General features: G+C 37.5%; 1 protein-coding gene across 1 annotated transcript in view; it reads right to left on the reverse strand.

Annotated features, from left to right (window-relative positions):
- Positions 1-291: 291 nt before the first annotated feature.
- TOMM70 (translocase of outer mitochondrial membrane 70) overlaps positions 292-27,192 on the reverse strand; it is a 35,859-nt gene continuing 8,958 nt past the window's right edge. Inside the window, exons 2-12 of the mRNA XM_003893859.5 lie at positions 21,410-21,583; positions 20,820-20,946; positions 19,025-19,134; positions 16,169-16,317; positions 12,571-12,778; positions 9,884-10,018; positions 8,443-8,550; positions 7,515-7,631; positions 3,971-4,068; positions 2,944-3,066; positions 292-613 (exon numbers count right to left, since the gene is read on the reverse strand). Coding sequence (XP_003893908.2) covers positions 475-613; positions 2,944-3,066; positions 3,971-4,068; positions 7,515-7,631; positions 8,443-8,550; positions 9,884-10,018; positions 12,571-12,778; positions 16,169-16,317; positions 19,025-19,134; positions 20,820-20,946; positions 21,410-21,583 — 1,488 coding nt within the window. The 3' untranslated portion in view covers positions 292-474. The remainder of the gene's footprint in view (positions 614-2,943; positions 3,067-3,970; positions 4,069-7,514; positions 7,632-8,442; positions 8,551-9,883; positions 10,019-12,570; positions 12,779-16,168; positions 16,318-19,024; positions 19,135-20,819; positions 20,947-21,409; positions 21,584-27,192) is intronic.

Raw genomic sequence — 27,192 nt, forward strand, 5'->3', positions numbered from 1 at the left:
GTTAATTGAATATAAATGTATTTTACAGCATTTACTATGTTAATTTAAAAATCAACATGCTGTAAAAATACTTACATACATTATTCACACATATATATAAAGACGAAATCATCCAGAACATAATCAACTCCCAACCCCCATTAAAAAAAAATCAACAAATGTTTTTTATTTTGCATGGCCAATTATCATTTGTACTCTTTTGCAACTTTGTCAAATATCCCTTTAACATGTTCTAATCTTTTACATTTGCTGGGGAATAAGACTGCAAGACTGCAAACTTCCTTCAACAGCCACACCCACAACACCTAGACATGGAAACAGATGTAACAAATACTTACCACCACAAACAGAAACACTAATTTCCACCATTCAACACAGTTCATGACAGTGTCTTTAAGTTTCGGTGAAGGGGGTAAACTTTTAAAAAGAGAGAGGTCAGTCTGCTTTTCCCCTATTTTTATAATGTTGGTGGTTTTAATCCATTATTTCTTTGCAACTTCTGTCTGGGCATGAAGTGACATCACAAAGTGAATACAGGTGGGCCATCTCCATTTCCGATTTGGCCAGGTTAATAGCTTTGTTGAACATGTCAATGGCTTTCTCCATGTTTCCTCTAAAAGAACAAAATTTTTAAGTCTCAGATTCAACAAGCACTTCACAATATTCAATGAAGGTTGTAAGTGATGATACATGAAGTCTCACCACTGAGTTTCTACTATGATTCTGGTAAAATGCTTCTTTTATAATAAACAAGAGTACCTACCACATTGAGAGCACTCAATGAATGTTAACTACTATTACAAATATTATGTGTTTACATTATATCTCTTGTATTCTGTGTTTACTGATAAGAACAGTGAGACTACGGAAATTAATTGGCTTATCTAAAAATCACAATTCCGTCTGGTTCCTAAATTCTGCATGTTTCTACCATTAACATGAGACTCCTTTGGAAAGCAGTAACATAATCTCAGGACACTAATGACGTGCAAAGGCCTCACCTTCACAGACTGATGTAGGCCCCCCTCTTTCCGCTTCATCTCTTACCAGCACGTCCCCAACCCCATGCACCTCTACTCTTCAGGCAGTCTATGTGAGTTCCTTGATGTACTGCACACTCATACCTACATACAATACTCAGATTTATGGCCTCTGCCTGATTCTGGTCAAATCCACAGCTATCTAAGGACCGTTTTAAGTAACTAGTATTAGCTACATCTATATGCAATCCTACAAAGAATATTAAGTCCCTACTATATACACACACACACACACACACACATACACCTACCTGCATATATAGTTTAACTGGCATACATGTTAGTAAGGTACATTTTACTGGCGTATGTGCCAGCTAGACTCTATATATGCCAGTAAGAAGTACCACTAGGGTGACTATATTTAATCCCCTATTACAATATATGGCAACGTGATAGACTTATTTTTAAAAAAACTTTTTTCAAGATTTCATGTTCTGGCATTAGGCCAACAGCAAGCAGATCTGCAAAATCCTAGGATAATCTGCGATTTCATTTATTCAAATTCACTTATTTAATTGTAAAGGTAAGGTTCAGAATGGATTTTTTAAAAGTTCGATTAACATGTGAACAAAATTCCATCAAACCCCAAATGAGAGGTCTTTAATTAACCCAGGATCTATGAAAGCCTTAAATTAAAAGCAAAGTGTTTTTGTGTGCATTATTCTAAGAAGAATCCACAGCGTTACTCAAAAAAGATTAAGAACTACCACCCTATCCTATTCTAGTACAAGAATATTTTATTCACATTAACAAATTAGCAATTAAGAAATTATTTAGGCTGGGTGTGGTGGCTCACACCTGTAATCCCAGCACTTCAGGAGGCTGAGATGGGCAAACCACTTGAGGCCAAGAGTTTGAGACCAGCCTGGCCAACATGGCAAAACCCCATCTCTGTTAAAAATACAAAAAGTTAGCTGGGCATGGTGGTGCGTTTCTGTAGTCCCAGCTACTTGGGTGGCTGAGGCACAAGAACTGCTTGAACCCGGGAGGCAGAGGTTGCAGAGTCAAGATTGCACCACTGTACTCCAGTCCGGGCTGGAGACTCTTTATCTCACAAAAAGGAAAAAAAAAAAAAAAAAACCACTTAGTATTTACATGCCACTGTGGGTACAGAATGGTTCAAAAGAAACACACATTTTTTTTTTTTTTTTTTACCAGCCTATATATATTCTGCCTACTGTAGAGCAGGGAGAGGACTACAGGAGGGGCTGAATGATAGGGAATTAAGAAAACTCATGCTGCTTCCTGACAAGTGATAGTGTCCAGATCAGTGACTTTGGCATCAGTGATATCAGAGCTCAAACCCTGTCTTCTCTGTTGGCTTACTGTGCAACCTTGTAAACCTAAGCAGTCTGGGCATCAGTTAAACTAGGGATCACATAATCTCCACCTTTATTAAAGATGGGGGTGAAGATTAATTGAAAGAGTAATTAGAAAACATCTAAAGTTCAGTACTTGGCCTAGAGTAGGAAACGCTAATGGCAATGCCAATATTAAGATGGTACACAGTAAATCCCATGTATAAAATAGTTGTCACCTTTTAATGGTGGATCTTAAGAGCAATTCTGGATAAACATTTACACAAAATAAGAGGTTAAGGACAGAGCTGCAAAAAAGATTCTTATCCAACTCTGATTTTAAAGAAAATTCAGGGGCTCTGAGTTGATGTTGCAACCTGCCCAGTTATTTGGCTGGACGCTTCTTTGTAAGAGGGTCCAGATTTCCTGGCAACTTGGCTACCAATCCTTATGTCACTGCCTAAGCACATTACAGGCATTTTTTTCCCCCAACAGGAATAAAAAGGAAAGAACATAACAGACTTTAACATGTATGTAACAAGAACAAAAAGCTAAATATCTATGGAGCTGCCACATGTTTCCTAATAACAGACTCCAGAAGTTACCTTTGTACTTCAATAGTTCCCATGGTTTCATAGGCAAAATCACATTTATTGTCAATTTCAATAGCCTTGCTGATAAGTTCCAAACCTCTATCCAGATCTTGCTTCCACTGAAGTTGAAGTAAACTGCAAATGCAAAAAAATAGTCAGATATGACCATGGCCCAGTATCAGTAGAAATACACATGTATTAATATGACTCAATTTCTACCTTCCATGAACTTATAAGTTAACTTACAAGGAAAAACAAAACCTAAAGCAATATATAATCAGCATCAAATTGTGTTTTTTTCCTCAACTTATATTGGTTTTCTAGTCTAAGTTCCTTATTACAAAAAGGGTTCAAGGTCTAAGCTCTATTACTAACTTATCTTGCATCCCTTATTTTTCACTTTATATAAATTTAAGTGAAATTTCTTAGGATAATTCAAGTACACAAAGGCCACGAACACTTGTGTATGCTTGCTATTTTGATATAAGCAACAGCTGACAGGATATTCAGTTTAAAATTAAAACCCTTAACATAGAGCAAAAATAGTACGTTAATTTTTCTTTCTTTCTTTTTTTTTTTTTTTTTTTTTTGTTGAGACACAGCCTCACTCTGCCGCCCAGGCTGGAATGCAGTGGTGCAATCTTGGCTCACTGCAACCTCCACCTCCCGGGTTCAAGTGATTCTCACTCCTTAGCCTCCTGAGTAGCTGGGAATTGGGCATGTGCCACCACACCCGGCTAATTTTTTGTAGTTTTAGTAGACACTGGGTTTCACCATGTTGGCCAGGCAGGTTTCGAACTCCCAATCTCAGGTGATCCGCCTGCCTTGGCCTCCCAAAGTACTAGGATTACAGGTGTGAGCCACTGCGCCTGGCCTCCTTAACTAACTTCTGTAAGAATGAAAAGACATCCAGGAGCATTAAGAAGTTTGTCAATTAACTTCTCTACCGCAGTCCCCTTCCTCAGTGGCCAAAATAAATACATTTTATTACTATGCAAGAAATTCATTATCTCATTGGAACAACCACAAAAATACATACCCTTTATGAACATATGTTGTGGCATTATCTGGTTCCAAATCAATACATTTATCATACATTTCATCAGCTTTACCAAACTGTTGTTGATCTGTTAATGCCTATGTGAGGAGATACTTCAGTTATATTAAGGTAACTGTCAACCTAAGCAGTTAAAAGTGTATTTATTATTCATTATAAAAATTTACTTCATTTATTCATTATTACAAAATTATCATGTTTTGGGGATACAGACTGATTTACATTTTACAACTTAATTGTTGGAGTTTTTAGGTGGCACTGGTATAAATATAAAATCTTAACTGTCCTCTTTCTTCAGCAAGTGGTTACCTGCCATAGCAGATAATCTCTGGTAAACTGTTCAATACAGATAATCCCATTCTTAGTGACAGCTCTAATATCACATTCTCATAGGTACAGTCACATCACTTATTCATGATTTATCATAATACAGCTCAAGGGAATTTTTTTTTTTTGGAGCCAGAGTTTCATTCTCGTTACCCAGGCTGGGGTGCAATGGCACAATCTCTGCTCACTGCAACTTCCGCCTCTTGGGTTCAAGTGATCCTCCTGCCTCAGCCTCCTGAGTAACTGGGACTATGGGCACGCAACACCTTGCTTGGCTAATTTTTGTATTTTTAATAGAGATGGGGTTTCACTATGTTGGCCAGGTTGGACTCGAACTCCTGACCTTAGGTGATCCACCCACCTTGGCCTCCCAAAGTTCTGGGATTACAGGAGTGAGCCACCGTACCCAGCCAGGGAATTATCTTAAGGGCAATATTCATCTGTAGGTATAAATTAAGATGTGTGTGTTAAATGTCTTCAGAGCTATTTCTTTGAAATTATTGATTTTTTAAAAAGCAGCTATAACTGCTTCAACTAATACATCTCCAAAAATAATTTCCTAATATTATCTAATACCTAGCCCATATTCGGTTAACCCCAGTTATTTATAAGATGACTTTTAAGAACTATGTGAGTCATTATTTTTGGCTGTATGGCTCTTAGTCTTTTCATATCTAAAATAAGCTAACTTAAATGTTTTAAAAATCTCTTAAAAATATCAAAGAAATATAGTCAGCACATCTTCTTTATAATAAAAATCAGAAAGATGTAGAAAGTATAAATATTTTTATAGCTTCCACCATTGTGAGCATATGCCTTCCTGATATATTTATCTATCTCTATTTACCTCCCTATTCATTTTCTTTCACATGGTTTAGTTCATTTAGTATACAATTTTCCCTTTAATAACAGGCAGTGCTATATCTTGCTTTGTTAACTTTAATGTATTTTTAACTTTTAATGGCTGCATAACATACCATTAAGTGAGTGTACAATTCTGCAAACATAATTCAATCTTCTGTTGAACATTTACGATTTTCCCCAATTGTCTGTCATAGTTAACAATAATGTAATAAACACTTATTTTGAAAACAAAAGAAGCAGCTATAATCAGCTATCTTAAGGCAAATCCCACGGCTGAAATGTAAGGCATAGTTCTGTGGATACCAGACTATGCTCAAGCTGTAACTTTGCGAGTTGGCCAGCATCTAAACCAAAGCTTTGAGAGCCAAAAAAGTTACACTAAGTATATATACACACACACATACATACACGTACTGTATGCATATATAAAGTTACATATACCATATAGTGAAGCTAAAATTAGAAAACAGATCAAAGAAAAGAAATCTGAGTGCAAAATGACTGTAATAATGCTAATGCTGATGAGAAGACAGCTCATACAAACCAAACCTATCTTGAAGGCAGAACGGTAATAGGGAAATATGCTATTGGGAAAGTTCTGCAGAAGAGTTGTTCCCCAGTAGCGGTTGCTATTCGGTGGCCTTTGCTCTTCTAGATGCTTAGAGAAATCTGCACCAAAAAAGCCCTTCTGAATTCCATGACAATGATGAGGATATTGCTGTCACTTCCCGGTTTGTTACCAATTATAAGGCATAAACTCAAGTGTACCCATTCATAGGATTAAAATGTACACTTCAATGCAGTTATATATAAGACCTACCTCTAAAGAACTGATCCAACACAAACCAATTTTCTCATAGTTCCACCCTCAATAAACCCTTAAAATCCTTGTGAAATTGTTCTTATAACCTGCCTAGAGATACCATGAAGGAAATTAGAAACAAAGCAACCAACCTTAAGATGGGTTTAAGGAAAGGGGTCAACCAGGGATGGTAATACACATATATATATATATTTTGGAAATACAGTCTCACTCTGTTGCCCATGCTGGAGTGCAGTGGTGCAATCTCAGCTTACTGCAACCTCTGCCTCCCGGGTTCAAGTGATTCTCCTACCTCAGCCTCCCCAGTTGCTGGGATAACAGGTGTGCACCAAACCACACCCAGCTAATTTTTATATTTTTAGTAGAGATGGGGTTTCTCTATGCTGGCCAGGCTAGTCTCAAACTCCTGGTTCAAGTGATCTGCCTGCCTCAGCCTCTCAAAGTGCTGGGATTGCAGGCAGGAGCCACCACACCCAGCCAGGGGAGGGTAATTTGTTATTGTTTCCTATTTCTATGCTGTGGAGAAAAACCCAACACGTCTTTTGTAATTAAAAAGAAAAATAAAGTATATAGAGCATCAGTCCCCAACACTTTCCCAGCACTTCTGGCACCACAGACCGGTTTTGTGGAAGACAATTTTTGCATGGATGGGGGTGGGAGGAGGAGGGATGGTTTTGGGATGAAACTGTTCCACCTCAGATCATCAGGCACCAGAATCTAATGCTGCGGCTGATTTGACAGTGACAGGAGGCGGAGCTCAGGTAGTAATGCTTGCCCAGTGCTCACCCGCTGGGCGGCCCCATTCCTAAGAGGCCTCAAAGCAGCTGTACCGCTGATACAGAGTGTTGAGATGGCTAGTTTATGCAGATACCAAAACCAATTTTCAGCTTTAAGAAAGAAAACTGAGTCATTCAGAGGTCATTTATTTGAGGGGAAAATGTATGACCATGACCTACAAGAAGCTAATCATTTTCATTTAAATGGATGATTTAAAACTAAGAAGTTTTCAAGAATTTCAGACTACAATAAGAAAGTTAAAACAATTCAGATTTAAATCCTGCTTTTCGTACCTTCAATCCTAAACCAAGAGAGTTTCAAGAATTTTAGATAAAGTAAAGATAAAATAAACTATTACAACAACCTAGCCATATAAAAAGGCAGTGACCAAACAGAAAGAAATGCCTTTCTGTGGATATTTTCTCCACCAACTGCATACAGTAAATTTTCCTAAGGCAATTACTTTTTGCAAAACCAATCCAAAAGAAGAAAGGACAGAAATTTTTGCCTTAAGCTTCCCCATATTGAGTTTAGGGCCATGATTTCCAAATTGTGTAACAAAGGAGCCTCTTCTGAGGTGATTCAGGACCAACCAGGAGCCATGAGAATCAATCAGGAACAAAGCCACCTGCTTCCAAAGAAGCTGCAACCATGACAGCACTGTTTTCTGATTTCCACACTGAGATGTAGCATATGTATGCAGTTATTTTTTAAAAATCTGAAAAAAACATTTACCTGGGCATATAGTGCATAGCCTTCGGCACACCTTGGAAATTTCTTTATGACCTCTTCAAAACCTTTCATAGCTGCTTGGATTTGTGAAGAGTTGTTTCCTGTATATGCCTGGCGGTACTATAAAAAAATCAAAACAGGCCTGTCAAATCAAGAACTCAAAAACTCATGGAATGTTATCATAAACATACAAAATTACATAAATATTTCCAAAAACCAGGTGATTTGCTAACATAATCTGCAGCATCCAAAAGGGTTCCAAGTAGGTATCTCAGCAGCAGAGAGCCAAAGGTTACGTACAACTACGACTCCATGGCCACTATACAATTTCAAGATGTTCAATACTGTAGAAGAGGGCATACTAATTTGTAAGAAGTGAACTTTGCAATAAATGAATTTTAAATCTAGTAAAATTTTTGTCATTTTTTTCATTTATAATATATATTTGTGACACAATTTCTTCCTTTAAACGGAAAATTCTTTTAGGACTCTAGCCATACAGCTAACTGGAAGTACCTTATTTTACTAGAAATGCACTTAAAAAAAAAATGCAACCTTTTGAGCTTTATGTTTCTGAATATTAAGAAATAGTTCTATGAAACAGGGGTGAGAGAGCAAGTTACATGATGTCATGTTTACAGAGTATTTCCTCAAAATGTTTTTCTTTTTGTATTGATTTATGGTGGAGAAGCAGGAGACCAGTTCTGTTTAGGGAAGTATAAAATCAGGGACAAACATCTATCAAGATGAACCCAAACAAATGTCTAGAGAAAAACAAGAGCTAGGTATTAACCAGCACCTTTTTTCCTCAGTAGTTATCCTTTGGGAAAGAAAGAAAGAGAAGACTTTGTAGACAATGAGATACTCATTTTTGTTGACACTGGAAAATAAAAGTGATGTTTAGGAAAATAGAAGAGATAGTAGTACCTACCAATGCAAAACATTTCTGTGCTTGTGCCAGAGCAGACTCAGGTCTTAACCTAATACACTCATCAAAATCTGCCACTGCTTCTTCAACTTGATCAAGGAGTATTTTCAGCTAAGAAAAAAATACGTAAATAAATGTAATTCAAATAGGCCCACCAGTTAAGTATGTTCTGTATCCCATCTCTATTATTACAGCTCAGCATAATGCTGAGCATGCAGTAATTATTCAATATATAATTACTTTCTAGAAACAGTGAATTTAAAAATCTTGAAATTTAAAAGGCAAGATTCCAAAACATAAAAATGGTATCCAACTTTTAGAAAGGACTACAAGCCAACCATTTCTGCACTGCAATTCTGACCACTATTAAGCAAGAAACCCCTTCTTCTAGAAAACTAAACATCCTGTACATTCTAATATCAAAGCAGGTTAGACATCAGATAATTACCTTTCAAATGAATCTTCAGACATTACCAGTAAAGATCAAAATGTCAAGAATTTTAAGAGGTTATCTCAACGCTTAACATCCTTCCGAAAGAAATAGTCATGCATAATTACATTTCAATCAACAGACTGCAAGATTGTAATACTGCACTTTTACTGTACCTTTTCTATGTTTAGATATGTTTTAGACACACAGATACTTACCATTGTGTTATAACTGCATATAATATTTGGTACAGTAACACGCTATACAGGTTTGTAGCTTAGGAGCAACAGGCTACAACATACAGCTTAGGTGTGTAGTAGGCTATACCATCTAGGTTTGTGTAAGTACACTCTATGATGTCCGCACAACAAAATCACCGAATAATGCACTTCCCAGGCAGGACACATGACGCTATTAGGTAAAATTCTCCATTAGAAAGAACTTCAGGTCTTCTGTTATTATCATGCATAGCCCACACTTTACCATAAAGCATTCCAAGAAGCCATATTAAGCCCACTATAAAGCTATGTTTTCCCCACCTGAGACAGTAATTGGAAACTGTTTCTTCTCTATATATTTCCACTAAAAAACTAATATGCCTGTTACAAAACTTGAAAAGAGAAATACACTTATTTTTACGATTTGGACAGTCCAGACTATTTCCTTATATAGCAGGAAGCTCACAAAAATCATCCTGTTGATTCTAGAATTAACTCAGATTGCTTACTAAATGTTATTAATGTTTTACTCATTGAAAACCTATGAACCAGAAACACCAGAAAAACAAACTTGAACTGGTAAGCCAACAGTTTTTGCCTTCCTTTACTCTTTTTTCGTAAGTAAATACCAAAATTAAACAAAGGCCAATTCAAACTGTAAACCACTGTGGTACTTTGTTCACAACTATCAGAAATTATATTTAAAAAATCAAGAAAATTATACAAGAAATTCTCAAAAATGGTATCAAATAACTCAATCTAAAAGTCAGACCTCTAGGTAAGAAAACAGACGTACCTGTCCTCGGTGGTGATAAACATCTGCATTCTGAGGGTCGATGTCAGCAGCCATGTTAAAATCCTGAGTGGACAGCAAAGGCTGCTGCTGTTGCATGTACATGCTGCCTCTTTTGATGAGAGCATTTGCTCGAAGCTATATACCCCAAATGAGGAAAGGTTCATCATTACTTTTTTTCCTCCAATCTAGTTTCTTTAAATAACAGCTTTTTTCTATCATCCACATATCACAAAGGTCACCCTTTTAAAGTATGCATGTCAGCTGTTTTTAGTATATTCACTAAGTTGTATATTGATTACCACTATCTAATTCCAGAACATTTTCATCACCCTTAAAAGAAATCCCATACAAATAGGCAGTCACTCTCCATCCCCGCTCACCTCCTACACTCTTCAGCCCCTAGAAACCACCAATCTATTTTCTATTTCTACGGATTTGTATATTCTGGATGTTTCATATAAGTGGAATCATACATTATATATAGCCTTCTGTGTCTGGCTTCTTTGATTTAGCATAATGTTTTCAAGGTTCATCCATATTGTAGCATGTATCAGTTTTTCATTCTTTTGTTATGCCTGAAAAATATTCCATTGTACAGGTATCACATTTTATTTATCCATTCATCAACCGATGGACATCTGAGCTTCTTTCACTTTTTGGCTGCCATAAATAATGCTGCTATGAACATTCATATACAAGATTTTTTAAAAAGTTTTTTAACATAGGATGAGATTTTGCTGTGTTGCCCAGGGTAGACTAGAACTCCTGGGTTCCCAAAGTGCTGGGATTATAGGTGTGAGCCTCCACACCCAGCTCTCATGTACAAGTTTTTGTGTTAATGAATGTACTAAATTATCTTGGGTATATACCTAGGAGTGGAATTACTAGATCATACGGTAACTTTTTGAGGAACTGCCAAACTAATTTCTAAAAGGGCTTTCCCATTGTATTAATACATTTCCACAGCAATGTATGAGGGTTCCAATTTTCCACACCTTCAAAAACACTTATTATTATCCACCATGTTTTTTATTAGAGCCTTATTGTCTTTTTGATTATAGCCATCCTAGGAGGTGTGAAGTGGCATCTCACTGTGGTTTTGATTTGCATTTCCCTAATGGCTAATGACGCCATCTTGTCATTTATATATTTTTTGGAGAAATGTCTATTCAGATCCTTTGCCCATTTTTAACTTAGGTTGTCTTTTTACTGTTGAGCTCTTAGAGTTCTTTATTCTGGATACAAGCTCCTAATCAGATACATGATTTGTGAATATTTTTCCCATGTTGAGTGATGTGTTTTCTCTTTCTTGATGGTGTCTTTTCACACAGAAGTTTTGTTTTGTTGTTTTGAGACAGGATCTCTGTCACCCAGGCTGGAGTACAGTGGCACAATCACGGCTCACCGCAGACTCGACCTCCCAGGCTCAGGGGATCCTCCCACCTCAGCCTCCTGAGTAGCTGGGACTACAGGCACATGCCGTCACGCCCAGCTAATTTTCAGGCATGAGCCAACACCCCCAGCCAAGCACAGAAGTCTGATCACGTCCAATTTATTGTTTTTTTTTTTTTTTTTTGGTTGCTTGTGCTTTTGGTGCCATATCTAAGAAACTACTATTTATCTAAGGTAACAAACATTTAGTCCTCTATTTTATCCTAAGAGTTTTATAGTTTTAGCTCTTAAACATTAAGGGCTCTAATCCATTTTAAGTTAATTTTTGTACATGGCATATGGTAAGCATCATTACTACTTGCCATTAAAAGTCATGTGATCATGAAAACAATACGTTTCTTTAAAATTTTGTTCAAAGCAATAGTACATATAGAACAAATAATATGCTCCATAATTGTAACAAAAACATATATAACAGTTGTAATCATCAGGAAAATCAGCAGAATATTAAAGATAATATTATGAGGGTATCTTCAATTCGAAAATCTCATTTTGAAAGAAACTTTTAACAATATTTAGGTCTTAAAAACAACTATTATATCCCCCCAAATACAGCAGATGAGAGAGGCTACAGAGTTCATGTAATGCAATGAGGAAACAGGTCAGAGATGTTAACAAACTAATAAGTAATATAGTTAATTGGTGGTTAAATTCTGTTTTGTTATACCGAATAGAATGTAACAATTCAACAGATGCCCCTGAATCTTAATTATGAAATGCATAATACACAGCACATTAAGAATACTTAGAAAATGTTAGGCTGTTCCAACTGTACAACTGCAAAACTTTTGGCATATTTATACATTCTATTTTTAGAACCTTTTTTTCATGTAACATAAAACCTTTCTGAATATATTAATGTGTTTTTATTAAGTGTTTTATACCTGGTGCTACAAATTATACGTTACTTACAGCATTATCTACAGAATTGCTATATCACTTTTACCACTGCCCAAATACAGTCCAATACAGTAGGCAGTGGCTACAGGGAGAAGATGAAACTACCAGATGCTACAGGAAAAAAAAAGTCCTTTCCTAAATAAAGATAAATATCATTGATATTTATATTTTCAGATTCACTGCACCAATTACGTTATTATTAAGAGTAGTTTCTTCAAAAACAAAAACAGCCCTTCGAAGAATGGCAGTTGAAATGCTTTAAAAAATCTGGCAAAACATAATGAAAGGCATCACCTTCTATTTAATAATTTCTTCACACACATTTTTAAATGTACCTTCACATTAGCTTCTTTCAAACTGATGACTTTATCTAAATCTGGTTTGGCCGCATTGGCATTGCCAATAAGCAGGTAGAAGGTAGCTCGTAGTAGTAATGCTTCTGCCATGTATTTGCCTTCAGCATCTATTTCTTTTGAGCATTCACTTATGATTTTATCGTAGTTTTCTTCTTCCATATACTGTTTGGCCTTTAAATATCCAGAACTGAAAATAAAAACAAACATAGGAAATTATTTACTAAGAAAAAATTAAATGTGCACGGGTATAGTGGCTCACGCCTGTAATCCCAGCACTTTAGGAGGCTGAGGTGGGCGGATCATTGAGGTCAGGCGTTCAAGACCAGCCTCGCTAACGTGGTGAAACCTGTTTCTACTAAAAATACAAAAATGAGCTGGGCATGGTGGCGTGTGCCTGTAATCCCAGCTACTCAGGAGCTGAGGCAGGAGAATCGCTTGAACCTGGGAGGCGTTGGTTGCAGTGAGCCGAGATGGAGCCACTGCATTCCAGCCTGGGTGACAGAGCGAGACTCCATCTCATAAAAAAAAAGAAAGAAAAGAAAAGAAAGAAAAAATTAAATGTTAAAACATGCCACATTTAGCACACCTGAGTAAATTAAGCAATTGTCTATTTGCCCTTAACAAGATAATCAGCCAGTGTGGGATGGAGCTGGGGTGGGGAAAGGGCGGTGCGGTTAAAGAGATTAGGATTTTTGATGTAGATGGTGATTTTCTTGAAACCTCGGACAAGGAGTTTTAAAAAGGAAGCAGCAGAGTCCTGGGTAATACCTCAGCTCAGACATTTAGATACTGAAAAGATGAGCTAATGAAAGAAAGACTGATCTGCAATATGGGTAAGGATCCTGTCTTATTCACCTTCCTATCTGAAGCACATCAATGGTACTCAACAGTGTTTAACGGTTAACAGAAGGAACAGGGAACTAGGAAATAAGTGAGTTTAGAGTCACAGAAGCTAAGGCAAGAGGTGTGAGCAGACCTAGAATTAATAACTGAACTTATTAAAGAAGCGAATTCAAAGTACGACTCTTCCATCAATTAATACTTTAAAAAACATCCTTCTCTATGTTTTAAAGAGCAGTAAACACAGTATCTCTTATTATTCTTCTAAGATGATGACTTTTATGGAGATGCTTGTAGAAGTAATCTTTTTATCTGAAATTTGTACTAAGTGTCATGAGGTACATGAGATATCTTCCAAACATAAGGCATTGTAAATTAAAGTACATTTTCTTATTTCAGTTGTTATATGTGTATAGAAAAAACTGGCAAATGACTTAAAAGTTACGTCAGGCCAGACGCGGTGGCTCATGCCTGTAATCCCAGTAGTCTGGAAGGCTGACGCGGGAGGATCACCTGAGCCCAGGAGTTCAAGACCAGGCGGGGCAACATGGCAAGACCCCCATCTCCATAATTAAAAACAAAAAAAATTGGCCAGCCACGGTGGTGTGCACCTAGAGTCCCAGCTACTTAAGAGGCTGAGGCGAGAGGATAGCTTGATTCCAGGAGTTGGAGGCTGCAGTAAGCTATGATCGCACCACTGTATTCCAGCCTGAGTGACCCCCTCTCTCTCCTTTTTGTTTTTTGAGACAGAGTCTTGCTCTGTTCCCCAGACTGGAGTATAGTGGCATGATCTCAGCTCACTTCAACCTCTGCCTCTGGGACTCAAGCCATCCTCCCACCTCAGCCTCCCCAGTTGCTGGGACTATAGGTGGACACCACCATGCCAAGCTAATTTTTGTTAGTTTTCTGTAGAGATAGGGCTTCTCCATGTTGCCCAGGCTAGTCTCAAACTCCTAGACTCAAGCAATCTGCCCACCTCAGCCTCTCAAAGTGTTGGGATTACAGGCATGAGCCACCATGCCTGGCCTGACCCTGTATCTTAAAAAAATAAATTAAAAAAGTTATGTCAGTGAAAAATCTTATAAGCTCTACCCTAACCTCTCCTGAAATTACATTCAAATGTTGCCTACATTCTAGTTTTGTTTCTCAGCTCACCAGGCTAAGAAAACACAAACAGGCCAGGCGCGGTGGCTCACACCTGTAATTCCAACACTTTGGGAGGCCGAGATGGGCAGATCACCTGAGGTCGGGAGTTCGAGACCAGTCTGGCGAACATGGGAAACTCCGTCTCCACTAAAAATACAAAAATTAGTTGGCGTCGTGGTGTGTGCCTGTAATCCCAGATACTAGGGAAGCTGAGGCGGGAGAATCGCTTGATCCCAGGAGGCAGAGGCTACAGTGAGCCAAGACTGTGCCACCACTGCACTCCAGCCTAGGCAAAAGAGACTCCGTATCAAATAAAAAAAAAAAAAGAGAGAGAAAAGAAAGAAAACACAATGATTTAAATCAGATTAGAAGTAATGTCAACTTACTGAAGAACATAAGTGTTAGTTATTTATAAGCATGATTTCTACACCTCGCAATAACCTCGTAAGGTAAATATTACTAGCTCCATTTAAAGGATGATAAAGCTAAGGCTCACAGTAAACTGGCATTTAAAACTTAGGTCCAATTCCAGTTAGTGTGCTGATGATAGCTAGCTACATCCTACCATCTCTCAATAAAGCTTTTAGAATAATGGTATTAAATTCATTATAGTTTTTCTGGGACAAGGACTATTTCCTAACCAGAAGAAGAAATTGTTTGCATAACAGTCACAAAGCGCTAACATGACATCTTGAACACTTACTTCCCAACTACAATCTTCTCAAAGATTGTGTATCAATGAACTAAAATTTGTACACTGCAGTATAATTATGCATAGTATCTTCTCTTAAAAGGTCACCAGCAATGGTAGAAAAATTGGAAGATAAAAATCAAAAGCAATTTGTTTCCTCAAACCCTGCAATATGCTGCAGATGCAAAACCCAGTTATGCTCAGCTACTAGAACAGTATTTCCTTTTCTTCCTAACTCATTAAAAAATATCATGTTGATAATAATATCGTACCTTCTCTCAGGGAGGAGAGCTACCCTTGACAGAAAAATACAAGTATTGACAAATATGAATGGAATAAAGCAGGCTAGATGACTTATATGACATTATATCACTAGGTGTCCAGCTAGAAACATAGTATCCTGTACTTTTCAGCTCTCTACAGACCCCAACAAGAAGCCCTCCAAATAGGCATCTTCCTAGACAAGCAGAAAAAACCTTGAAAAAATTCACTCTTTGGACATCCCTAAAAGTATCTCAGTTTACAAATTAAAAACTTCCCTGTACTAGAACATCTGCATGTTGAGCTATACAGTAATTTTCAAGTTATTGCCTCTATTCAAACACAGTCAGTCACTGGATTCAATGGGAGTCCTCTTGAGAAGATCACATAGGACCTTGAGTAAAAGCAGGGCAGACTCCTGGCAGTAAAACCTTGAGTCACCAGAGAAGTAACAGACACATGCTAGAAAGAAAAGTCTTTTTATAATAATAATATTATATAATTTTAAATTATATTTCTGTCTATCTCTATCTGTAGATAGACAGCTGCTGTGACATGGCTCAGAACCCATCTGCGCCCTAAGGAATATTCAAAGCCGCCAGAACACCACTAAGCAGACACTATGCTTGACATACTTACTTTTCTTTCACTTCTAAAGCCTCCCCTTCCTTGTCTTTATCTTCATCAGACTTCTCTCCTTTAAGCATGGGCTGGGAAATGATATCATCCGTGAAAGAACTGAAGTAAGATTTGATAAACTGTGGAGATGGCATCAGAGGTTCACGATTCTGAAATGTAGTCATGTTCAAAGACATCAGAATGGGAAATACTAACCAAAAAAGCAGGTACATTGTAGAACACTAAGAATAACTGTCATAAAAATTGGATTTTCATTTTTCAAATAACTAAAATTAAGCTCCAAGCCACAGAACAAAAGACAGTGGAAAAGGTGAAGCTGCCAGTCCCAGCTGGTCAAAGCAGGTTTTAAATGAGAGCCTTTTCCCTCTACAAAGATGTAAGATCACATCTTACACAGGTGCTGAAAATGTTAAGTCCATTTACCTTGGGCTTTCATCTAAAGATCTTTATTACAGGTAAGTGCCACTGAAAACCATACTGAAATCACATTTCCTGTTTTGATTATTTATTTGACACATAGCAACCTAATTCACAATTATGGGAGAATTTTGTTCCTCCCAAAACACAATTATCATTATAAAGTTTTAAATAAAGTGGGAACAACACACCCAAAGGGCTCTCATAATGTATTTTGAATCCTTTATCTACACAATTCAGCCCAAACAGTTTAATGGAAACACAGAATTTTAAATTGTATGTGTAACAAATATCATTACTGTTATTTTGGTAATGTCTTCATATTCGAAGGAAGAAAAAAAGGAATTGGCTTTGTAAGTAAATTATCTAATCTAGGATAGATCAATGTGGGATCCAAAGAGAACTAAAAAGGAAACCTAAGAGAAAACCCATATTGATCTGTGGGCACTCTCTGGGGAGAGATTCAATTTGTTTTTATTTAGGATAATAAAATATTTTAAGTCAAATGGTCACCTATCAAGTGATAAAAATGCCTAACTTTAGTACTTTATACTAAAGACACTCTGAGAAGAAATACGTAGTGGCAATCATTTACCATTTTAGGGGAAAAGCTTAAATAGAAATTTAAACAGCACTTACTTGAAGCTAGATATATCACTAATGTTTTTTAGTTTCCTATTTCAGCTTAGAAAAGCAGCTATCACCTCCCTGCGTTCTATATAGGGTTATAAATTTAAAGTGAAAATAAACTGTTACAAGAAAGGGATTTAAGTATCAAAGGAACACGATACAAAATCTAGTTCTGCCATTTATTAGCTATGTGATACTATGTACATCATTAAACTTTTAGTATCAGTGTTCTCATCTCTAAAATGGCAATAGAAATACTTGCCTTATTTATCTTATACGGTTGTTATAAAAAATCAAAACAATAATATAGAAGGTATTTTGTGATTTACAAAGTGACAAACAGATTAGAAAATGTGGAAACTGATCTGTAACCTATGTAAATAATACATTATTTTACATTTTCTTACCATCCTGCAATCCAACCAGTCTAATTACTCCACACTATGTATAAGGAAACTAGGTTCCTTTGAGGTTGAATTTATGGACTCTACCATGGTGTTTTACAAAGTGATTTCGAGAAACACTAGTCTTATGAGATGCTCAAGAGAAAAAAAAATTCATAGTTTAAAAAGACTGGGGCCAGGCGCAGTGGCTCCTGCCTGTAATTCTAGCACTTTGGGAGGCTGAGGAAGGTGAACTGCTTGAATTCAGGAGTTTGAGACCAGCCTGGGTAACATGGTGAAACCCTGTCTCTACTAAAGTACAAAAAATTAGCCAGGCGTAGTGGTGCATGCCTGTAGTCCAGCTACGCGGGAGGCTGAGGCATGAGAATTGCTTGCACCTGGGAGGCAGAGGTTGCAGTGAGCCAAGATAACAACTGCAGTCCAGCCTGGGCGACAAAGAAAGAAAAAAAAAAAAAGAGAGAGAGAGAGAGAGAGACTGGGAATCACTTCAGCTATACCCCTCTTAAGAGATTCACGACACGCCTTAGTAGATTATTAAAGTTCTGCAGTGAAGAAACTTGTTTTAACTGTTTCACTCAGCTAACATCCAGAGATGTAAAATTAAAAATACAGATTACTAAAATCAATTCAAGAAAAAAGCAAGTTATTATTAAAGGAAAAAGAAACAATTACCTCACTATTACTGGGATTTAACAATGAATCTCCAGTGATGTTTATTGATGCAAAGAGAGTATGTAAGTACTCTCTTTACTTACATCTCACCTTGGGCAGTTAACTATAGCATGCCTTTTATACATAGTAACAGTCAGTCTCTCTCACTAAATTTTAATTCTGTAAGGGCAAAGGCCATGTCTTTGAACCCATCCCTCCAAAATGCCAAACATGTAGCTTTGTTTAATAAATGATTGTTGAATTAAACTACCTGTTAATAATAGCCTAAAACTAATGCCAACTTACACAGTATACCTTTAAAAACTTAATAATATAGAAAAATATTTTTCTGTAAAGGGCCACATAGTAAGTATTTTAGGCTTTGGAGTCTATACAGTCTGTCACAACCACTCAACTCTGCTGTTGTATCTCAAAGGCAGCTGAAAACAACATGTGACTGAACATTTATAAAAACAGGTAGCAGACTGGATTTGGCCTATGGGCCACAGTGTGGCAATCCCTAACAGAGATGAATTCCAATATTCTCCAGGTAGAGTACTGGATAGAGCATATATTCTTACTGAAGAAGGACAAGCCATAAAAGCCCAAGATAATAGGAAGAAGAAATATAGCCCAGTTCTAATTGCAGCTGTTGCCATTACCACTATGCCTAAGCTTAAGCAGCATAAACTTAGAAAATACCCCTCACAATGTACATAGTACTCCCTCTATTCCCCAAATCAGATAAATTTACCTTATATTTTTCTTTGGCTTTCTCTTTTCCAAGGAGTTTAAGAACTTTATCGGCTAAAAGCATGCTTTGTTGATTTTGGAACCCTTCTAATATACACACAGCAGTGACATCTAGAAATGATGAAAAACACAAGGGTAAATATAAAATTACTGCAAAGATGGTCAGCAGCAACAAATGGGTACAATGTAACTACAGAAAGCCAAACTAAATTCATGGCCAAATGGGACTGTTTCATTTCCAATTAATTGATTCTTAATACCTAGCTTTATATTCTCTATGACCAAACTGAAAGCTCAGAAAGTCACTCCACTTCTCTGGGGTTTGCTTTCTTTACCTGTGAAATGAAAGGGGCTATGCTGCATGATTTCTGATGTTTCTCACCACTCTAACATTCTATATATAGAAAATAAAACAAGGAATCCAGGAATATTCTCTTCTGGCTAGCAACTCAGGCATATCAACATAGTGTGGCTCTCTCATGTCTGGTGTTTTTTATAGGCCTGAGTTATTCCTTGTCTCCAAAGCCATCTTGCCACAGAGCTCTCAAATAAATCTGCCTCCATACCTTTTCATCTGGTTATGTCACAGCTCAAGATGCATGCAGAGGTTTGAAATTCAAAAGATAATTCGTTCCTTAACCTCTCAGTCTTTCATTCAAAGCACTCAAACAATGACGTCTCTTCTCTTTCTGAATTAAATTTCCTGTAATTCCACATCCTTGCTCCACCAAACAAGTCAATCTGCTGTTATATTCCCCCGATAACCATGGCTAGAGCCAATGTCAATGTCTTTTTTTCCCCATCCTGTTTCTTCTACGTGACACTTCAATCACCCTCCTCTCTGCCAGTTATTATGTTAGTAACTTCAAGGTCTGGTTCAAAACTCAGGATTCCCTTTTCTAAAACAATACTCTTTCCACATACTATCAAAGTATGTGCCACCACAGAACCTCAAATTTTGCTAAAATGTTCTCTAAAATACCCTCATTTGGGAATCTATACTTCTCTTTTCAGAAAGGGGCCTTTTCCTTTTACTGATGCTTTTAAAGCAGACTTAAATATGAAATGGAAAGAACTTTTAGACTGTAGAAAATTATACTTTGGTTTTGCTTCATGTCACCTAGAAGAATGTACTTCAAAGGCCAGAGGTATACTGTAATTGCAGCTTGGGAAGCAGCGAAATGACCAATCAGAGATCACAGAATATTTATGGCATTTACTGAGAATGACAAATTCACTTTGATGCTTTGTACCAATTACATCATTTCCAATTAGGTGTAAATTAGATATAAAACAATTTCCAATTGGGTATAAAATAATGTTTGAAAATGCCGCAGGCAAAAAACAATGTTTTCTTTAATGATTCATCTCAAAGCTATGTTTATACATATTATAAACATAGCTCATGTTTATACATATTATAAACATAGCTCTCAAAGCTGTATTTATACCTATTAAACGAAATATGTAGAACCTTAGAAACACTATCACTTGCTAAAACCTCTTTTCTGATTTCCTTATTCAGAGAATTATACTAACGCTGATGAGCTGCTAAGTTTAAAATGTGTAGTAAACTCGTAATCTTAATACTCATTTAATTCCATAGTTGAGAACAGAGACAATACTTAAGTATCAGCAATCTTAATTTAAACTAGAAGACACAGTCTTAATTGCAAAGGAACCCAACTTTTAAAAACAACTGATTCTTGCACTCACAAGGCACAGTTTCATATACATTTACCAATGACTACAAAATCTTAAGTAATTTTCATATGTAAACACAAAATGACCCTCACCTTCTAAACATTCCTTCTTATTGTCTAGCTTCTCATGGGCTTTTGCACGTCTAAAGAGAGCTTTCACATATTTGGGATTAAGTTCAACAGCCTTTGTACAATCTTGTGCCACTTCTTTCCATTTTTGCTGTAATTGAAAGTATTCCAAAAAAGTCACACTGAAGAAAGTACTGTTCAATAGAAATCAGTTCAAACTTAATAGGCTGAGTATTAAAAGTCCTAGAATAAAAAAGTATTCCTAATAGAAACAAAGAGTTAACATCTGCAATGCATTACAAAAGCACATATAAACATCAAAAAGTTAAAGAAATAGCCTAAACTGTTGAGGAGAATAGGGTCACCAGAAACTTTCTATACTATGTAATTTTATAAAATCTGAAATATACTTAACTTTGGAGTATATCTGTAGTCAGCAAAACTATAGAATTTGTTCTTTAAAAAGTTTTGCAATTAATGGAAATAAAAACAACATCCCATAATTTTGAAACAACTTCAAAAAATATATTAGGTTTATTTGAGTAGCATTAACTGAAACTTCAAGCAAATAAAGAGAAACAAAAGGAACAGAAGAAACAACCTAGAGTACATACCAACTGTTCAAAGGCAGCAGCTCTGTTTTGATAAAATGTAGAAAGGTCGACATTCTTCTCTGTAGGACACAAGCTAATAGCCTCAGTATAGCACTGAATAGCTTGTTCATATTTTCCTGCTTTAAAATATTTATTGCCTTTATTCTTGGCTGCTTGGGCTCTATCAAGAGAGTTCTGAAATGAGAAGAAACAATGTATCAAACACTAATCGACATTCACAGACTCAGACCACAGTAATTAAACAATAAACTGATAAAAACAGGAAGACAGAATGGCTGTTTATAAGGTAAGTTGCTTCATACAAGTATCTTCATGGAATAGATTCTAACTAGTAGGATTGTTGAGTCAAAAAGCATATTGTGGCCAGGCATGGTAGCTCATGCCTACAATCCCAACACTTTGGGAGGCTGAGGCGGGCAGATCACTTCAGGCTAGGAGTTTGAGACTGGCCTGGACAACGTGGCAGAACCCCGTCTCTACGAAAAATACAAAAACTAGCTGGGTATGGTGGCACACGCCTACAGTCCCAGCTACTCAAGTGGCTGAGGCATGAGAAATGCCTGAACCCAGGAGGTGGAGGCTACAGTGAGCCGAGATCACACCACTGCACTCCAGCCTTGGTGACAGACTGAGACTCCTCTGTCTCTGCCCACCCACCCCTCCCCGCAAAAAAGCATGAGAGGTGCCCTGCTATATTGCCCAGGCTAGTCTCAAATTGCTAGGCTCAAGCAATCGCCCTACCTCCATGTTCTAGGCAGATGGGATTATAGGTGCACACTACCATGCCCAGCTAAAAGACACACACACACACACACACACACACACACACAGAGATATATACATATATACTTTTCTCTCTCTCTCTGTCGCCCAGGCTGGAGTGCAGAGGCACAATCTTGGCTCGCTGCAACCTCCACCTCCTAAGTTCAAGTGATTCTCCTGCCTCAGCCTCCCAAGTAGCTATGGCTACCAGCACGCACCACCACACCTGGCTAATTTTTTAATTTTTCAGTAGAGATGGGGTTTTGCCAGGTTGCCCAGGCTGGAGGTTTATATGTTTTTAATTTCAAAAACAATCAGACTTTTTCAAAAAGGCTGTAGAACTTTAAAGTTTTTAAAGGATTTAAAGTGTGCAAAGGATTTCTAGGAAGCTCTAAGTATCTAAGCTCAGAATATTACATAGCTACTTTAAGCTAGCTAGTGTCAACCAGAATGTATATTTTAAAACTGATGTGGGAGGATGAAAGGAACCAAGACAAGCACATATAAATTAATAGATGAACTTAAAATCTTCCATTTGTCAGTAGACTTAATTATCTTCCAAAAGCTTTGAAACATAAGTTTAATTTCAAGGATACATCATGTTTCAGGACTATGAATACGTGCCAGGACTAACAGAGACTGCTACAGGACTGACAGAGAAACACCCACAAAACACCCACAATAAAGCAAAACTAGGAATCCCTTATGTAGCTGTAGGCTCTAGGGGGCAATCATCAGGGTGATTGCTAGAAAACTTGCATTTGAGACAACCTCAACAATCCTCCCACTCCACTGGAGAAAGCAGAAATCACATTAGAGTAGGGCTGTGTTATTCAGGAGTGAGGATCTTCTACACGAGAGACAAGTGGCTGGGTACCATGGCACACACCTATAGTTTCAGATACTTGGGATGCTGAGGCAGGAGAATTGCTTGAGCCCAGGCGTTTGAGATTAGCCTGAACAACATATTGAGACATTGAGACCAGACCCTCTTCAAAGAGACAAGTGACAGTGACAGGGCATACCATACCTTGCCTCTGTTTTTAAAAAGACCACACAATCAAGAATTGCTAACAGTAAGGGAAAACCAACCCATACAAAAAGAGGCCCCCAACTCAAATAGAAAAGCAGTATCTGAGAAAACAGGATAAGCCAAGCAAACAAAAAATTTAGTTTCAAAAAAATGAGAGGCTATCTTGCCATCATTTAAAAAAGGTTGCTTTTAAAGAGCACCGATTAGAAATTTTGAAAATGAAAAATGATTATTACAATTAATTCAGCAGATTGGCTGTATATTAAAGGAGAAAGCCGAGGAGCGAATTAACAAGTAGAGAATGGGGGAAACCTGACAGAATGCCATGGAAAGAGAGGATAGGGAGATGGGAAGTTTGGAGAAATGAAATGACACGAAGTATAAATCTAGAAGTTCCATCATTTGCCTACCTGGAGTTATAAAACGAAAGGCATAGAAAAAAAAAATCTAAGGAATCAGAGAAATTCTTGGAGTTGAAGAAAAATGACACACATTTTTAGACATTATGGTGAAATTTCACAACAAAAATCCTGAAAGTATTTAAAAAGAAAAACAATCCAGTGCCAGACTGTCACCAACATTTGGTACCAAAAACCAATTAAGTAACAATTTCAAAATTCTAAAGCAAGATTATTTTGTAACTAAAGTCTTATACCTAGCTAAACTAACATTTAAGGTTGAACACAAGAACAGAAATAGAAATATACAGCTTCCTTACCACTAAAAATAAACCCCAAATAGGGAAATGACCAACACAACAAAAAGCAGAAAGAAAGGAAAAATAAGAAACAAAAAAGCAGAGTAAACATGGCAGTAATCGCTAAACATGTAAATAGTAACAATAAATGTGAGTAGTTTAGATCCCTGCATTAAAAGACTTTCGAATTGTTTAAAACCAAAACTAACTACCTGCTGCCTATAAGGCATGATGTAAAACCAAATGACACTAAGGCCAAACAATTTTTTTTTTTAAAGGAATGTAAAAAGTTGTGGAAGGTGAATACTAAACAATAAAAATTTTAAAAAGGCAATATAGACAAAATACCATTCAAAAGCATCAGATGATGTCCAGATAGTTTTACTGATAAAAGGTTCAATCTGCCAAAAAGGCACAACAATCATGAATCTTCAGGTATCTAATAAAGGTTTAAAATAAACTCAATCGGCTGGGCGCAGGGGCTCATGCCTTTGGGAGGCCGAGGCGGGTGGATTACCTCAGGTCAGGAGTTCAAGACCAGCCTGGCCAACATGGTGAAACCCCGTCTCTAAAAAAATAGAAAAATCAGCTGGGATGGTGGCGGGCACCTGTAGTCCCAGCTACTCAGGAGGCTGAGGCAGGAGAATCACTTGAACCCGGGAGGCAGAGGTTGCAGTGAGCCGAGATCACACCACTGCACTCCAGCCTGGGAGACAGAATGTGACTCTATCTAAAAAAAAAGAAACAAAGGAAACAGACTCAAGTATCATTGTCTCACGCACCACTGGCTCCAAGACAAAAGGTCATTAAAGTGAAAGACAAACAGAATCAGTATAATTACATTTTTTCTTTTTGCCAAGCAAGTACAATTGAATTTTAGTTGATGTAATTCTACTATACAATAACCAACAGTGTAGTCTTTATCCTGAAGGACCATACTGGAGACCAGTGTAGGAAAAAAACAACTGTCAATCTCGCAAAAGAACTACTACTGACAGAAACACTAAAATCCCATTATGAAAATGTACCGTTATACGCAACATAACAATGTTTTAGTCAATGACAGACTGAATATACAATGGTGGTCCCATAAGATTATAATGGAGCTGAAAAATTCCTATTGCCTAGTGATGTCACAGCCATTGTAATGCACTCCTCATGTGTCTGTGGTGCTGCTGATGTAAACAAACCTACTACACTGCTAGATGTATAAAAGCATAGCATATATTGTGGGGCTGGGTGCAGTGGCTCATGCCTGTAATCCCAACACTCTGGAAGGCCAAGGTGGGTGGATCATTTGAGGTCAGAAACCAGCCTGACCAACAGTGAAACCCCATCTCTACTAAAAATACAAAACAATTAGCCAGGTGTGGTGGTGAGCACCTGTAATGCCAGCTACTGGGGGGCTGAGTCAGGAGAATCACTTGAACCTGGGAGGTGGAGGTTGTAGTGAGCCAAAATCGTGCCACTGTACTCCAGCCTGGGCAACAGCGGGAGACTGCATCCCAAAAACAAAAAGAGGCCGGGCGCGGTGGCTCATGCTTGTAATTCCAGCACTTTGGGAGGCCAAGGTGGGCAGATCACGAGGTCAGGAGATTGAGACCATCCTGGCTAACACGGTGGAACCCCGTCTCTACTAAAAATACAAAAAAAATTAGCCGGGCGTGGTGGCGGGTGCCTGTAGTCCCAGCTACTCAGGAGGCTGAGGCAGGAGAATGGTGTGAACCTGGGAGGCGGAGCTTGCAGTGAGCTGAGATCACGCCACTGCACTCCATCCTGGGTAACAGAGCGAGACTCCATCTCGGGAAAAAAAAAAAAGTATAGCAAATACAATAATGTGTAGTACATATACTTGAGAATGATAATAAACAACTATGTTACTGGTTTATGTGTTTACTATACATAAACGATACTTTTTGTTATGTTAGTATACTCCTACTTTTTTTTTTAAGTTAACTATAGGATAGCCTCAAGGCAGGTCTTGAAGGCAAGAGCTACTCCAGAAGAAGGCTTCTTATAAGAGATGACAGCTCCATGCGTCCATGCGTGTTAATGCCCTTGAAGATCTTCCAGTGGGACAAGATGTAGAGAAGGAGGGCAGGGATACTGATGATTCTGACCTTGTGTAGACCTACAATAACGTATCTTAGTTTTTAACAAAACATTTAAAAATTTTTTTTAAAAGTTTCTTTTTTTAAAAAAGCTTATAGAGTAGGGATATAAAGAAAATATTTTTGTGAAGCTGTACAATGTGCTTGTGTTTTAAGCTAAGTGTTATTTATTTTTTTAAGAGACAAAGTCTCCCTATTTGTCCAGGCTGGTATCCAATTCCTGAGCTTAAGCAATCCTCCCACCTTAGCCTTCCAAGTAGTTGTACGTTAAGCTAAATGTTATTTTAAAAAGTTAAAAAGACCGGGTGCGGTGGCTCATGCCTGTAATCCCAGCACTTTGGGAGGCTGAGGCGGGCGGATGACCTGAGGTTGGGAGTTCAAGACCAGCCTGACAAACATGGAGAAATCTCGTCTCTACTAAAAATACAAAACTAGTTGGGTGTGGTGGCACATGCCTGTAATCCCAGCTACTAGGGAGGCTGAGGCAGGAGAATCACTTGAACCCAGGAGATGGAGGTGGCGGTGAGCCAAGATCACACCATTGCACTCCAGCCCGGGCAACAAGAGTGAAACTCCATCTCAAAAAAAAAAAAAAAAAGGTAAAAAAATTTAAAAGTTCATAAAGTTAAAAAGTTACAGTAAGCTAAAGTTAATTACTGAAGAAAAGTATTTTATAAATTTAGTGTAGCCTAAGGGTACAGTGTTTAAACAGTATACTACAGTAGTATTCAGTAATGTCCTAGGCCTTTACATTCACTCACCCACTGACCCAGAGCAGCTTCCAGTCGACAAGCTCCATGTTAAGTGCCCTAAACAGGTGTATCATTTTTTATCTTTTATACTGTATTTTTACTGTACCTTTTCTATGTTTAGGTACCTAAATATTTACCATCATGTTACAGTTGCCCACAGTATTCGGCACAATAAAATGCAGTACAGGTTTGCAGCCTAGGATCAATAGGTTATGCCACATAGCACAGGTGCGTAGTACACTGTACTATCTAGGTTTGTGTCAGTATACCTGATGAAATCCACTAATGATGCACTTGTTGGAATGCATCTCTACTGTTAAGTGATGCCTGACTATATATTAGGTGGTTGGTAAATTTTTGAGCCAACAAGCAGAAAACTATTAGTTCAAAGAGTAGCGACTGTATATACACATACACATAAATCCAAA

This window comes from Papio anubis, chromosome 2 (assembly GCF_008728515.1).
Source record: "Papio anubis isolate 15944 chromosome 2, Panubis1.0, whole genome shotgun sequence".
Classification (NCBI taxonomy): domain Eukaryota; kingdom Metazoa; phylum Chordata; class Mammalia; order Primates; family Cercopithecidae; genus Papio; species Papio anubis.